This window comes from Rattus norvegicus, chromosome 4 (assembly GCF_021556685.1).
Source record: "Rattus norvegicus strain SHRSP/BbbUtx chromosome 4, alternate assembly SHRSP_T2T, whole genome shotgun sequence".
Lineage (NCBI taxonomy): Eukaryota > Metazoa > Chordata > Mammalia > Rodentia > Muridae > Rattus > Rattus norvegicus.
Genome location: NC_141537.1, coordinates 140,489,728 through 140,504,533, shown reverse-complemented (window position 1 = coordinate 140,504,533; position 14,806 = coordinate 140,489,728). Strand labels below are relative to the sequence as shown.

General features: G+C 38.3%; 1 protein-coding gene across 7 annotated transcripts in view; it reads right to left on the bottom strand.

Annotated features, from left to right (window-relative positions):
* Window positions 1-14,806, bottom strand: part of Cntn4 (contactin 4) — a 993,738-nt gene that overhangs the window by 328,515 nt on the left and 650,417 nt on the right. For all 7 annotated transcript variants that reach the window (NM_053879.2, XM_087655634.1, XM_087655636.1 and 4 more), the window contains 1 exon segment: window positions 10,272-10,447. In NM_053879.2, the coding sequence (NP_446331.1) occupies window positions 10,272-10,447 (176 nt within the window).

The following is a 14,806-nucleotide window of genomic DNA, read 5'->3' as shown; positions in this document are numbered from 1 at the left end:
AACTTGAAACCAATTATATGAAAATTAAAGTCACAAACACACATAATTATCACATACAACATTATGCATTTTCATGTGAGGAACAAATCAACAGTATAATGTTATTAAGACTATTTATAACTAAAATGTTAAACAAAAATTATGAATTACTATAGTAAAGGTAATAAATACAATGAAAATTCTATTTGTATCTATCAAGGGTAGATTTTTATCAAGAAACCAAGTTGATGCTTTGAATGTAAAGTGCTTTTGGAAAATGTCTTATGTGGGACAGGGTAAGTGGCTGCAACTCATGCATGGGAGATCCAGGATCCTATGCTAGTATCTTAATCCTACTCCCTATGCAGAGCAGTGATTTCAGTTCGCTAATTTCCAAGTTGTTCAGCTGTAAGATGAATAAAATGTCTACAAATCCCGGGGTTTTGTTGAGAATTAAGAGTGATAATGCTTCCAAAATGCTTAGCCTAATATCCAACATAGAGTAATGAAGGTATAATAATGCCTTATTATTGAACCTTATTAAAACATGACTTAGTAGTTTATAATCATTAATTAACTTGATCCTTTAGCCAAAGAAGTAACTAACCTCCATCTATGGGTATCTGAAGTAGGGAGAAACCTTTTTCAAAATCATGGGCATCCAGGGGAGCTGAGACTCTTTCCAGAGAATTCTGTCTATATCTTGCATTCTTACCTGAGTACATCTAAGCTTGCCAACTTTATTTCAAAGAGGTAGGATAGGGAGGGAAGTATGGGAAAGAAAAGGGAGGAAGGGAGGAATCATTGCATAGTTCTGAGGCTAGGAGCTCTTCAGAGACTTGGCATCTCTAAGGGCCGAGAGTTTCCACCTTGCAGAACTGCTGACCTACAGCTGTGATAGGAAAAATAAATGAAATGGAGCACTGAGCCAAACTCCATCCCAATTATACAAACAGAATCTCAACTTCTCAAACCTGTATTTTTTCCACATTTCCTTCCTTCTGTTTTCCTTTCTTTCCTTATTGTTTTCCTTCTTTCCTTCATTCCTTCCCTCCTTTTCTTTTTTTCTTTCACTTTCTTTCTTTTTGGCAAAACAATTTCTCTGTATGATTCTAGTTGCTATGGAACAAGCTATGTAGTCCCAGTAGGTCTTTAACGCACAAACTTCTTGCCTCTGCCTCCTGAATACTCAGAATATAACATGTACCAATGTACCAACATACTTGGCTCATTTTTTTTAAATGATGATTTTGCAAGTGGAGATATGTACATTTGAATTTCTTATTTGTTTGCTATTTGGCCTGTTGGCCATAGAACCCACAGCCTTTCCCATGCTTGGAAAATAATGTAATACAAAGCTATATCCTTTGTCCCTTTAGATCCATGTCTATATGTCAGAGAAAACGTTTATGCATCTTAGTTCTCCTGGAGATTTAAAATGGATTGCCTAGCTGGAAAAGTAAGAAGCCTGGAAGCTTAGAGATGAGGCAGCAGCATTCTGTTCTACAGACACAGCCTCTGGAAACACATCTATCATTATGCTGTGTAAATGATGCTTTGAAATAAATACCCTCTGCTCTTAGCTTTATCCACTGATACACTTTTCCTGTGGAATAATGATTACAGTATTCACCGTGACTTTTCTGGTTGACACAGAGGAGGAAATGGATGAGGGTTAGAGAGGAACACTTAAGTGAAAAGGAAAGCTATTGCTGAAGAGTCCACTGAAGCCAGGCATACTCTCAGTTTGACTTCACTGCGGTGGCACATTTGCTATATCTCACATAGGTTGTATTTTTGATTTGGGTTATATTTTCCCATCAAACACAGGTCTACATCTGTAATGAAGATGCCAATCATCTCCTGCTTAGCCTCAAAGTGGTAAGGGCTTGCTTGGATACACCCACAGAGTACTCCACAGGTCCACGAGGAAATTCCTACACATAGTGGCCCCACATTCCGATGTGTGATGATGCAATACTTATTTACTTTTCATTCATTTATTCACTCATTCATTCAAATTATTACTGAAAGTGTACTTTGTGCCAATCACTAGCCAATATCTTTCTATAGCCCTATGTGAAATAGAAGGACTAAAGGATAAAGAGGTATGCTGTAGGGTGAGTGATAGACAGGGAGATAATTGCTGATGACCAGATAATAATGTCCACAGGGTCTAACTTTAGTCCTCATGATAGTTGGCACCAACCAACCAACTAACAAACAAACAAAACCAACTTACAAACAACAATAAAAATGCAAAGTGCCCTTCAAATTACACTACAATAAGTAATGCTCATGATAGTGTCCATATGTCATTAAAAGAGCTTGCATTATGCGGTATTGGTTTAATTAAAGAAAAAAAATTCTCTTCTAAAGACATTGGTAGCAAAATGAAAACCTATTCTTAGAGGCATTATCTCCAGTGAACTAGAAAATTTCTAGAAGTCAATTAATACAAGTTAAAGATGTTCAGTGCCAACATAAGAAATTATCAAGTCTGTCAACAAAAGCAGCATGAGCTAATTTTTAATAAATCTTAAAATAGAAATAATACATCTACCTCTACATACTTGTTCCATGAATAAACTAATAGAAAGTAGGCAATGAGCCGGAAAAGTACGATTTGTTACATCAAGGTGAAGGGATGCTTTTCTTATGAACTAGATTAGTTTGAAGTAGAAAAAGCCAGATCAGGGCTGTATTTCCTTGGCTGTGGAAATTATTAGCTATGTAATAACAGTGAATAGTTCATCTACTCCAAGCTCCACTTTCACTTTTATAAGGATATAAGCTAAGAAATATATAAAAGTTGCTTCAGACATAACCGCATGAGGTGAGAACATTGGCTTACTTGTATGGTACATGGCAGTGTGGTCAAACAGCAGTGCAGCCATTTAAGGATTACAGAAAAGCTCAGGGGGGACCCAATGATATTTAAAGAATTTCCTACATTCCTTGATTTTTATTTACTAAATAAAGAATTGTCTTGTATTTCAACAAATTGAAAATATTTTTGAAATAACAGTATGAATAAGAATTCTTTGAAAGAGGCTGTACCTGCCAAGACTGATTGACTGATTAGAACTATATCCTCTACTGAAAGGATAAACAGGCTGAGAAAGAAATTAGGGAAAGGACACCATTCACAGTAGTCACAAATAATATTAAATACCTTAGTGTGACTCTAACCGAGCAAGTGAAAGATCTGTATGACAAGAACTTCTGAAGAAGGAAATTGAAGATCTCAGAAGATGGAAAGGTCTTCCATGCTCATGGATTGGCAAGATTCATATTGTAAAAATGGCCATTTTGACAAAAGCAATCTACAGATTCAATGCAATCCCCATTAAAATTACAACTCAATTCTTCATATAATTAGAAAGAGCAATTTGCAAATTCATCTGGAATAACAAAAATTCAGGATAGCCAAAACTATCCTCAACAATAAAAGAACTTCTGGGGGAATCACCATCCCTGAACTCAAGCTGTATTACAGAGAAATAGTTTTAAAAACAGTATGGTATTGGCACAGAGACAGGTAGGTAGATCAATGGAAGAGAATTGAAGACCCAGAAATGAACCCACGGACCTATGGTCACTTGATCTTTGACAATGGAACTGAAACTATCCAGTGGGGGAAAATAACATTTTTAACAAATGGTGCTGGTTCAACTGGAGGTCAGCATGTAGAAGAATGCAGATCGATCCATTCTTATCACCCTGTACAAAGCTCAAGTCCAAGCGAATCAAGGACCTCTACATAAAACCAGATACACTGAAACTAATAGAAGAAAAAGTGGGGAAGAGCCTCAAACACATGGGCACTGGGGAAAATTTCCTGAACAGAACACCAATGGCTTATGCTCTCTCCAACATATAAAAAGGCCACATACTCCACTATGTTCTAGCAGCCTTATTTATAATATCCAGAAGCTGGAAAGTACCCAGATGTCCTTCAACAGAGGAATGAATACAGAAAATGTAGTACATCTACACAATGGAGTACTACTCAGCTATTAAAAACAGTGACTTCATGAAATTCATAGGCAAAAGGATGGAACTAGAAAATATCATCCTGAGTGAGGTATCCCAATCACAAAAAAGCACACATGGTATGCCTTACTGATAAGTGGATATTAGCCCCAAAGCTCAGAATACCTAACATACAGATCACGTGAAGCTCAAGAAGAAGGATGACCAAAGTGTGGATGCTTCAGTCCTTCTTAGAAATGGGAACAAAAATATTCATAAGAGGAGAAATGGAGACAAAATTTGGAGCAGAGACTGAAGGAATGGCCATTCAGAGCTTACCCCACATGGGGATCCAGTCCATATACATACATACCACCTATCCCAGACAATATTGCTGATCCCATGTACATATTGACAGCATATAGCTGTCTGCTTAGAGGCTCAGTCAGAGCATGACAAAAACAGAAGGAGAATGCTTGCAGCCAACCACTGAACTGAGAATGGGGTCCCCATTGGAGGAGTTAGAGAATGGATTGAAGGAGCTGAAAGGGCTTGCAACCACATAAGAACAACAATACCAACCAACCAGAGCTCCCAGGGACTAAACCACCATCCAAAAGTACACATGGACAGACCAATATCTCTAGCTACATATGAAGAAGAGGATGATCTTGTTAGGCACCAATGGGAGGAGAAGGCCTTGGTCCTGCCAAGGCTGGACCCTGGTGTAGGGCAATGTCAGGAGGGGTGTGGGAAGGTTGGTTGGTTGGTTGGGGAAAAGGGATACATTTGAAATGTAAGTTTAAAAAGTCCAATAAAAAAGAACTATTATTGATGTGGAAATATTGGAGTGTTGTAGGCTTGGAGACTAATTATTTTATTTGGGACTAGCTTTTGTTCCTCAAATAGCTGACCCTTTCCCATATCTGTATTGGAGCTAACATACTGTAACTAATAAGAAAAAACCTTGTGTAGTATATTAATGCCAACAGAGCACTAGTTTCCATCAATCCCACAGTTATGAATGTCATCAGATAGCATCTAAGGTCTACAGGAGAGATTTCTTCCCCTTCTTGGAACTACCTCTCTTATGTTTTGTCCAATATATTTGAAAAATTGCCTTGATTGATAACCTTGTTCATTCCATTGCTATAAAAACTCATGAATCTGCTCCTATGATGAAATATGGTACATCTGATGACTAAAACTTATGTTTCTCTGGCCATGGTCAGTCAAGATTTGGTCCAGAATAAACTATCATTATTCTCTTTGAGATGAGAACTGTGTGTGTGTGTGTGTGTGTGTGTGTGTGTGTGTGTGTGTGTGTCTGTGTGTGTATCTGTGTGTGTCTGTGTGTGGACATTAACAACCTCTTTAAAGCTATGTTTTCTTAATTAAAAAAATCTATGAACATCTCCCAATATTGATTGCTATAGATTGATAATGAGGAATTTTAGCTCTAAAAATGGCTAGAATATAAATTGTTTATGTTTGTAAATATTCTCTTTTCCCAGCTTAGCTTTAGAGACATACTCATTACTAAATGGGCAGTTAACAATGCAATGTCTACATTCATACAAGTAAACTAATAGAGATTCTATAAATGCAGGATGGAAATCATGACTTCTGGTTGTTTACAATGGAGATGCTATCAGAAGAATGAAAATCAAACAGGACAATATGCAGTCATCCCAAGTTTTATCACATCTTGGGAAAGGAACAGAGATACTGTGAGGTTGAAGTTGAGGACTGCAGAAACATTTCTTTTCATGTGAAAAAAGGAGGTATGGAAATATCTATCAGACTGTATCATACCTACTATTTTGTCACTGAGATGAGACACCGTAACCAAGGCAACTCATGAAAAAAAGAATTTTGTTGTTGTTGTTGTTGTTGTTGTTGTTGTTGTTGTTGTTGTTGTTGTTTAAATCTGCTGCTGTGAGTTCTAAATTTCACAAAGCTTCTGCAAGCTCTTTGAACTACACCAAAATGTTTGCATCTGTTTAAACAACTGTTTTTGGATATTTTATGTATTTACACTTCAAATGTTATCACCTTTTCCAGTTTCTGTCCCCGCCCAACAACCCACTTCCATCTAACTGCCCTGGCATTTCCTTACGATAGGCATCAAGTCCCCACAGGACCAAGGGGTTCTCCTTCCATTGAACCCAGATAAGGCCATCATCTGCTACATATGCTGCTGTAGTCATGGGTCCCTCCATGTGTACTCTTCGGTTGGTGGTTTAGTCCCTGTGATCTCTCGGGGGGTCTTGTTTGATATTGTTGTTCTATGGGGTTGCAAACCCCTTCAACTCCTTTATCTAACTCCTCCATTGGGTCCCTGTGCTTAGTCCAATTGTTGGCTATGAACATCCACCTCTGTATTTGTCAACGTCTCAGGAGACAGCTATAACAGGCTACTGTCAACAAGGATTTCTAGGCATAAAAGGATTTCTTGGTGTCTATATATGGGATGGATCCCCAGGTGGGGCAGTCTCTGGATGGCCCTTCCTTGAGTCTCTGCTCCACACTTTGTCCTTGTATTTCCTTTAGATAGGAGTCGTTCTGGGTTAAAAAGTTGGAGATGAGTGGGTGGCCCCATTACTCAAACAAGGACCTGGCCTAACCTCTGGATATGGTCTCTACAGGTTCTCCCTACCTTTTGTTGGGTATTTCAGCTAATTTCATCCCTGCTGGGTCCTGGAAGACTCTTGCTTTCCTGGCATCTGGAACTTGCTGGTGGCTACCCCAGTTTCCCATCCCCCAGTACTAAGCACCTCTGTTTAAATTCCTGACCCTCTGTATATCATCCTTGATTCCTCCCATACCTGATCCTACCATTTTCCTTTTCCCCCTCCTTTCTTCCTCTCAAGTCCTCCCATTCTCTACCTCTGGTGAGTATTTTGTTCCCCTTTTGAAGAAGGACTGAAGCATCCACATTTTGGACTTTCTTCTGAACTTCATATCGTTTGTGAATTGTATCTTGGGTATTCTGAGCTTTGAGGCTAATATCCACTTATCAGTGAGTGCATACCATGTATGTTCTTTTATGACTGGATTACCTCACTTAGGATATTTCCTAGTTCCAACCATTTACCTAATAATTTCAGGAAGTCATTGTTTTTGATAACTAAATAGTACTCCATTATGTAGATGTACCACATTCTCTGTATCCATTCCTCTGTTGAAGGGCATCTGGGTTCTTTCCAGCTTCTGGCTATTATAAATAAGGCTGCTATAAACATAGTAGAACATGTCTCCTTGTTATATGTTGCAGCATCTTTCGGGTATATGCCCAGGCGTTGTATACCTGGCTCCTCAGGTAGTACTACGAAAATTTTTTCTGAGAAACCGCTAGACTAATTTCCACAGTGGTTGTACCAGCTTGCAATCCCAACAATGGAATAGTGTTTCTCTTTATCACAACCTACCAGCATCTGCTGTCATCTGAGATTTTGGTCATAGCCATTCTGACTGGTGTGAGGTAGAATCTCAGGGTTGTTTTGATTTGAATTTCCCTGATGACTAAGGATGTTTAACATTTCTTTAGGTGCTTCTCAGCCATTGGGTATTTCTCAGTTGAGATTTCTTTGTTTAGCTCTGTACCCCATTTTTAAATAGGGTTATTTGCTTCTCTGGAGTAATTGAGGGATTGTTTATAATCTCAGAGGGTTAGATAATTTCCATTTTGGTGGAGAAAATGACAGCAGGTAGGCAGGCATGGCACTGGAGCAAAGCAGTAGCTATAGGTGAGAATTTACAAAGTACCAATAAGCAGGAGGTAAGATTCACTGGGCCTGGTATGGGCTTTGAGACCTTGAAGCTTAGTCTCTCATGATCATACCTCCTAATCCTTCCTAACAAGTCAACGAACTGGGAACCATACATTTAGATACAATAACCTATGTGAGTCATTCTTCCTCAAACCACCTTAGAATATTACACTGAAGTGAAGAATGGAATCTTTAAAGAAATCAGATAACTGAACAAGTGGAACAGGGGATCTTGAGTATCAGGCAAAGGGAATGAAAGTATGAAGGCTCTGGAACCAAATGAGCATCGTTTTCTTATAAGTTAAAATAAGATGTGGTAATATAATTTTTCAAGGTGCAGCAGAAGACATAAAGCAAAGAAGGGGAATGATATAATTTACATTTTTAAAAGATCATTTAATGTTTTATGATAAATAGTTGAAACAAGGTTCATGATGAAAAGAGACCAGACAGCAATAGCAATGAATACTGAAGAGACAGTACATCTTGCTTTTATAAGAAAATTTCCCTTGCTTTTATGGCAAATAATATTTCATGTAAAATAAAAATGCATGTAATGTTATGTAGTGTTGAATCAAACCCAGGACGTCACACTTGCTCAGCCAGCTGTCCTGCCAACTGACCTGCACCCCCCTCGTGTTTCTTGTTGTTAAAGGACAATATTTTATTCTGGGGCTCAGAATGGCCCGGAACTCACTATTAGTTTTAGCAGGCTGGAAGAAGGAGATCAACATGGCCAGCAGCATTTTTCATATCAGGAAATGCACAGTGGAAGACAAGCTACTCCCGAACCCAAGGAAGGAATGCATAGTACCCCAGGGAACACTACCATGTAGGAAGGGCAGCTGAACAAATATATATTTAAAACAATTTCAACTGTGATAGACCAAAGGACTAGTGCTGAGAAGGGATATATAACAGAGGATAATACTGTATTCTGAATTTAATTTAAAAGATAAAATAACTAAATAAGCTGTAAATTAACAATAAGGTTATACTATGAAATTATCCCTTTTAAAAATGAACAGGGTGCCCACTACAATTGCTACACTGGAAGGTCACAACATGGATATATTGGTGTTAGTGTCTTTGGCAAAGGTTATAGCACACATAAAAAATTGTAGTTCTCTTCATATGACCATAACTTAACAAATGAATTCACACAAGATTGTGAAGAAGATAATTGCTCATTAAAGACTTGAAGGAAAAATTAATTATGGGACAAGATATAGTTTCACATATTTAAGAACAGACTAGTTTCATATATAAAGTCAGAACTGGAAATGGGCTGGAAAGACGCCCGAAGAGTTGAGAGCACTGGCTGGACTTCCAGAGGACCAAGGTTCCGTTCCCAGCACACACATAGCAACTGCTCATGACTCCAATTCCAACAGATTCAATGTTCTCTTCTGGTCATGGGGAAACTACAAGTACAGGCACACATGCAGAAAAAACAACCACATACTTGCTTGTATCTGAAAAATATGCACATTAGTTTTATGGCCCTTAATCAGATGCATTACCCTCCTATTTTTGTGTTTACCCAAAGATACTAAAGACTATCTCAGGAGACATTTACAATACACACAGAATTTCTAGAAAATTCATTTATCAATTATAAAAAAGTGCCATCAAAAAGCAATAAAAGATGAAGTGCTGAATATTATAATAGGTATATTTGATATTCTGTTCCCAGAGTAGGTTTTGTTAATGAGAATATTCTACAGTGTTACTACCAACAGACTTAGTAATTACAAAACCTTTGATATTAACATACTGCTATACGAGTTGAGATTTTATACAAGGGACTATATAATCATATGCAAATGCATACACCCTTAAAACTTTAGCTGAACAGCAATCCTCAAGGTGTCTGCGGTAGAATGTGTACTTACTGCTTTTACTGCTAAATTTCGATTTTCAGTTTTCTAGTTCTAAATTCTACTTTCCTTCACACAGGCAATGATGTTTATTAAATGCAAATCTCAAGACCTAGCAATCTGTTTTCTGTGTTCTAATTTGGTATAAAAGTATAAAAGGTGAATGAACTATATCCTTATTTTTCATTATTGGACATAAATATCTTTCTACTGTATTAAAACAATAATAGGATTTATTGGTGTATTGACCACTAAGCTACACCACCACTCCAAATTGTACTGTTAAAGTGTTTTTTATCAACACTAGTTTGCTAACAATTCAATTGTTTTTTTTACAGTTATTCTGTTTAATGTTTATAGATGTTGCATGCATGTACTTATCATCTGTAAAACTCTAACACTTGTGTAAATGTATATGTATTTAAATCATATACCAAATAACCATATAAGCAAACTATCTCAGGCTCTATGAAACATACCCCTTTCCTTACACGTTATAGTTCATTAGTCTCATAAACTATTCTCTAAATATAAATAAAAAATAAAGCTATAATATGCCTTATTCAAATCTATGCAGTCTCAGAAGGTAACACTTGTAACGTATATTCATACAGTATACACAAGCTCAAAGAAACATTGGAGGTGCAATATAATGGCTACTTACATGCAAACTGAAGCTTTGCTTCTCTGCTTACAATTGTTCCAAACGAGTTTGTTGCTATGCATTGGTACGTTCCAGAATCTTGGGTTTTATTGGGGTTATTGATCAACAAGCTGCCTTCAACAACACTGTAGCGGAAATCCATACCAATGTCAACATCTGTTCCATTTAACTTCCACCTATAGTATAAAAATGCCAGTAGATAAAGCCTTGTAATATTAATCAATATTTCTGAATTGTCTAAAATAGATAACAACTAGAGATCCTGGGAAGTATCGCCAGTGTGGGTTTTGAAGCATGGTAAAGCATATATTAAAAAGTGTCTATCCAGCAATGGTGACATCTTAAGTGCTTATGGGGAGAGGGCTATCTTTCATAGTAAATGATGACAATCTCACTTTAGCTCCTGTTCTGAGATGACATACAATGCTACAAATAATTAATTTCTTGTGGGGGACTTTTTTTAAAACATAATTTCTACAACTCTCTCTAAAGCATAACTGCTTAGTAAAAAGTCCTTTTTTTCTGGTTGACAAACACTGTTTAAATAGGTGTATCTAGAGGACAGAATATACCACTTTCAGGGAAACAGCAGAAGAGTTGTTGAAACTGCAGCCGAGCCTATTTTGATTCAATTCTTAAAATGCCTGGTTCCAAAGCAAAAGAACTCTATTGATCTGAGATGCTTCGGGAACCAAATCTGCCTGGCCATGGATCAACTGGATGATCTCTTTAGCCACTGGCACTCAAAATGCCAATCAACTGCCCCAGTGAGCTACAGGCTATTAAGTAACCAAAGCAAAGAATGTTTTCTTGTCCTCTGTTCATTTCCATGGGCCACCTGTGAATCTGGATGTAGCAGTGAGCTCAATAAATGAGTTTTACTGAGACATATTTCAGTAGCTTAGCTTTGGTACGGAGTCCGCAATTCTGTTCTCAGAGTCACTGACATCCAAAGAATGTGAACCTTATCTGAGTCAAGTCACCTTTCAGGAATCCATAGGAATTGATAGGAATCCATACAAACTTTTGAACTAACATAATTCAATGACTGCTTTTTTGATAGCTTATGAATTACCAAGACTCTCCTAGGAGCTGAAAACATTCAAAAAGATTGTAGCACAATGGAAATTGATTCAAAGCAACAAAGCGAGTAGCAATGGAGAATTATTCGTTTTACTTTCTTAAAATAACGAGAGCCATTTACCTAAATAGAAGTGCGCATGTGCGTGGCCACCCACTGTGCAGTTCTTTATTACATCCCAGGGCACTGTGCTTATGAATACATAATGCAAAAGAATTTAAGTGATAAAATTGTCAGTCTGCTAGCTTCAAGTTACATGTGCGGGGGGCATGTATGTTTGTGTCTGCATGTGTCCTTCAGATATGTGGTCTTATGCAGCACAGGCTGACCTCAATCTACCTTGTATTCTTGTATTTGAGATAACCCCAAACTCCTGATCTTCGTTCCTCCATTCCCCAAGTACTTGAGCCAGTACATTGAACACCAAAGTCTATCCCATAGGACACGTTCCCCTGGTGTGCCCATTGCCTTTAGACTATGCACCCTTGAAGTAGAGGCTGTCAGACTCCTGTGGAAGCCACCCTAGTCTACACAGTGAGCTTCAGGCCCTACAGGGTTAAATAGGGAGACTGTCTTGAAAAGAAAAAGTTTGGGGAGGAGATGCGCATCTTCCAGTGAAATCCTTGTCCTTATTTCTAGTCAGAGTGGGTCAACGTTCTTCAGATGTCCTGTGGAAGTTCTCCTACTCCTGATGCAAAGAATGCTTTTGCCACAAGATGATTTACCCAAATTACTTTTATATTCTCAGTTTTTTCAGTCTAGAATTTAACCCTCTCACTGTGCTCAGTAAACACTTGTTGAGCTTAACGTGTTCAAAATTCTGCTTCCCTAGTACATATTTGAGCTTTGAGCATCTACACAATTCATCAACCATGCTTGCCTCACCCAGCCCAGTGGCATGAGTTCCTTCACAGCCATGTCTTTGAAGTCTAAAAAAAAAAAAATTCTAGAAACAGGAGGGCTGAGAAAGTAGGCTAGAAGCAGAAAGAGGACTTAGTTCTTTATGTGTTTGTGTATAAGAAGCCGGATATTAGAAACCGACAGTGTTTTTCGGCTCTGCCGTAATTCTCTCTGTGCTCTGACACAGACAAGAAAGTAATAAGCAATAAAGAGAACAGCCAAGTTATATCCCAGCAGTGGTAGCTGCACATGAGCCTCTAGAACTGCCTGCCTGCTCTACACATCTGCGTTTAGTCAGCTGATCACGTCTTGGCCATAACTCTCAGTTCAAATGATAGCAGAGCAATTTAATATGACAAATCTAAGAACTCAAAGAGGAAATTGCAATATAATGTGAGCTGCAAGCCGAGTGTGGAATGTGGGACCGGGACCATGTGAATCTTTTCATGAGGCTGGCTGTGGGAATAATGACACCTCTATAGGTTTGTCTGCACTTGTCCCCTCAACCAAAAAAAAAAATAAATAAAAAAATAAAAAAAAGAAAAAAAGGCTGTGCACGAAGTCCGTTCATCTACTTTATTGCCTGCTTTTACATACAAACGGCAACAGGGATGGGGTGATTTAGAAAATAAAGTGTTTTATGAGACATGCAGTCAGGTCTGTGTTATAAAGCACGCTATGGTGTTTTATTGCAATGCAGTCAGTATTTGTTCCAATTGAATGTGGATTGCATGGCAAATTTCTCCTCTCATTGTGTAGTGAAACACTCTTGAAAATCTCCCAATTTGCTTTCAATGTTGGCGGAATCTTTTAAGTATTGGTAATGGAGTGGCAAGGCTCATTTGGAGTAAATAAGAGATTTTTCCCAGGGGGCAAGGCAAATTGGTGTCTTGTAAGCAGGATTACGAGGGGAAGGCACAGCTAAACTCTCTCCAAAGGGTGGGGGTTATACACAGGCAAACACCACCACCTTGAACCTCCCCAAGGTACAGTTGTGCAGACTCTAAGAAGTCAGTGTACAGATTCACCAGGAAAGAAAGAAAAAAAAAGTGCAAAACCAAAACAAAACTTCTGTTAACCGTTTGAACTTGACACTCAGGGAGGGGCAGGTCCTTTGTGACTTGGAATTTGTTCTCTGTAGACTCAGTTGAATACAAACTTCATAGCAAACCAACTCTAAGCATTTGCTAGAAGGTTTCTTCCACCTGGGAAGAGCTGCTGGGCAAAATCAGTAATGTCAGCTGCACTTAGGGAACTTTAATACAAGAGAAGTCGGCAAGGGGCAAACCTTCTTTAGTTTTCTAGGTCAGGGTCAATCCTTTCAAAACAGAGGGGCAGAAACAATGTAAAGAAAGGGCTCAGTTGAAGGAATAAATATAAAGAAAAGAGGTCAGTTGGGATGTCGTAGGAGAAACCTGCTGCAGAAGATCTCCACTCACTTTTAAGATTTTCCCACCCATTCAACCCCCTGAAAGTCAACACCAAGACTAGGAAAGTTCAGCTAGCAAGGTGTTAGGAAACACCTGATCTCTATTCATTCTCTTGCTCTCTCCTTCAACAACAGGGGGTTTTTAAGCTCCCAGGTCCAGACTGCTATTATGTCACAAGCAAACTGCTAGAGGGATAAAGGCAAGCACTGTGCACTGCCTGGAATTGCTAATGCATTTGATTAAAAGCTCTCCCCAGCTTTCCCCTGCAATCTTTAAAAAAACATAATAGGTTTCTGTTCTATGGCTTGTTTTAAATAACAAGGCAAGCCCCTATATCTAGAAACACAGTGTTACACAGGCAATGTTAATTAAAGGTCACAGTTTGAGGAAAAACAATGCAGCAACTTGCCAAAATCAGCTGCAAAATTTGTTTTCATTTATAGCTAGCATGTGAACTTACCCTCGGCTGTGTGCTCAAAGTGGGATCCATTAACTCATCATTTATATATCTGAGTAACCTTGCCTCTTGCATTTGTTTTTACTTTGCAGTGTGTTTTCAAATCATTAACTTAGTTTACTGTGTTATACACAGAGAGGCCATGTATCCTGGTTTGTTCAGGACAGCATAGGGTTTATAGATGATACTCTACAGTAATTACTAACAGTGTTCTTTCACTTTCAAAAATATCTTGTGTCAGATGACAAATGGCCTGTTCACTCAATTATCGAACCCACTCTAATTAGTTGTTCTTTTCTTTCTGGAATGTTCTTTCTTTATCCAGGTGGCAGAGCAGGTGGCCTTTCTCAAAGCCCTACAACATATCTTTTTCTTTTAAGGCTTCACCACATCTACCCACTACCTCTAAATTAGGGGTCTTTTATTCCCTCAGCAAGCTGGTAGCCACTGCTACTGTGTGCTTATGGGTGTCTCAGCCATATCATGCTAAGAAGATAGCCCTTTAGGGCATTCATTTTTGTCCCCTAACTCTTACATTCTTTCTGCACTTTATTCCCTGAGCCCAGAAGGGTGGTATAGATGCATCTTATTTATTCTTGCAATAACTTTATTAGCATTAAATTTGAATGTAAACGAACTAACTTACATAAGATTTGTGTTGTAAGGG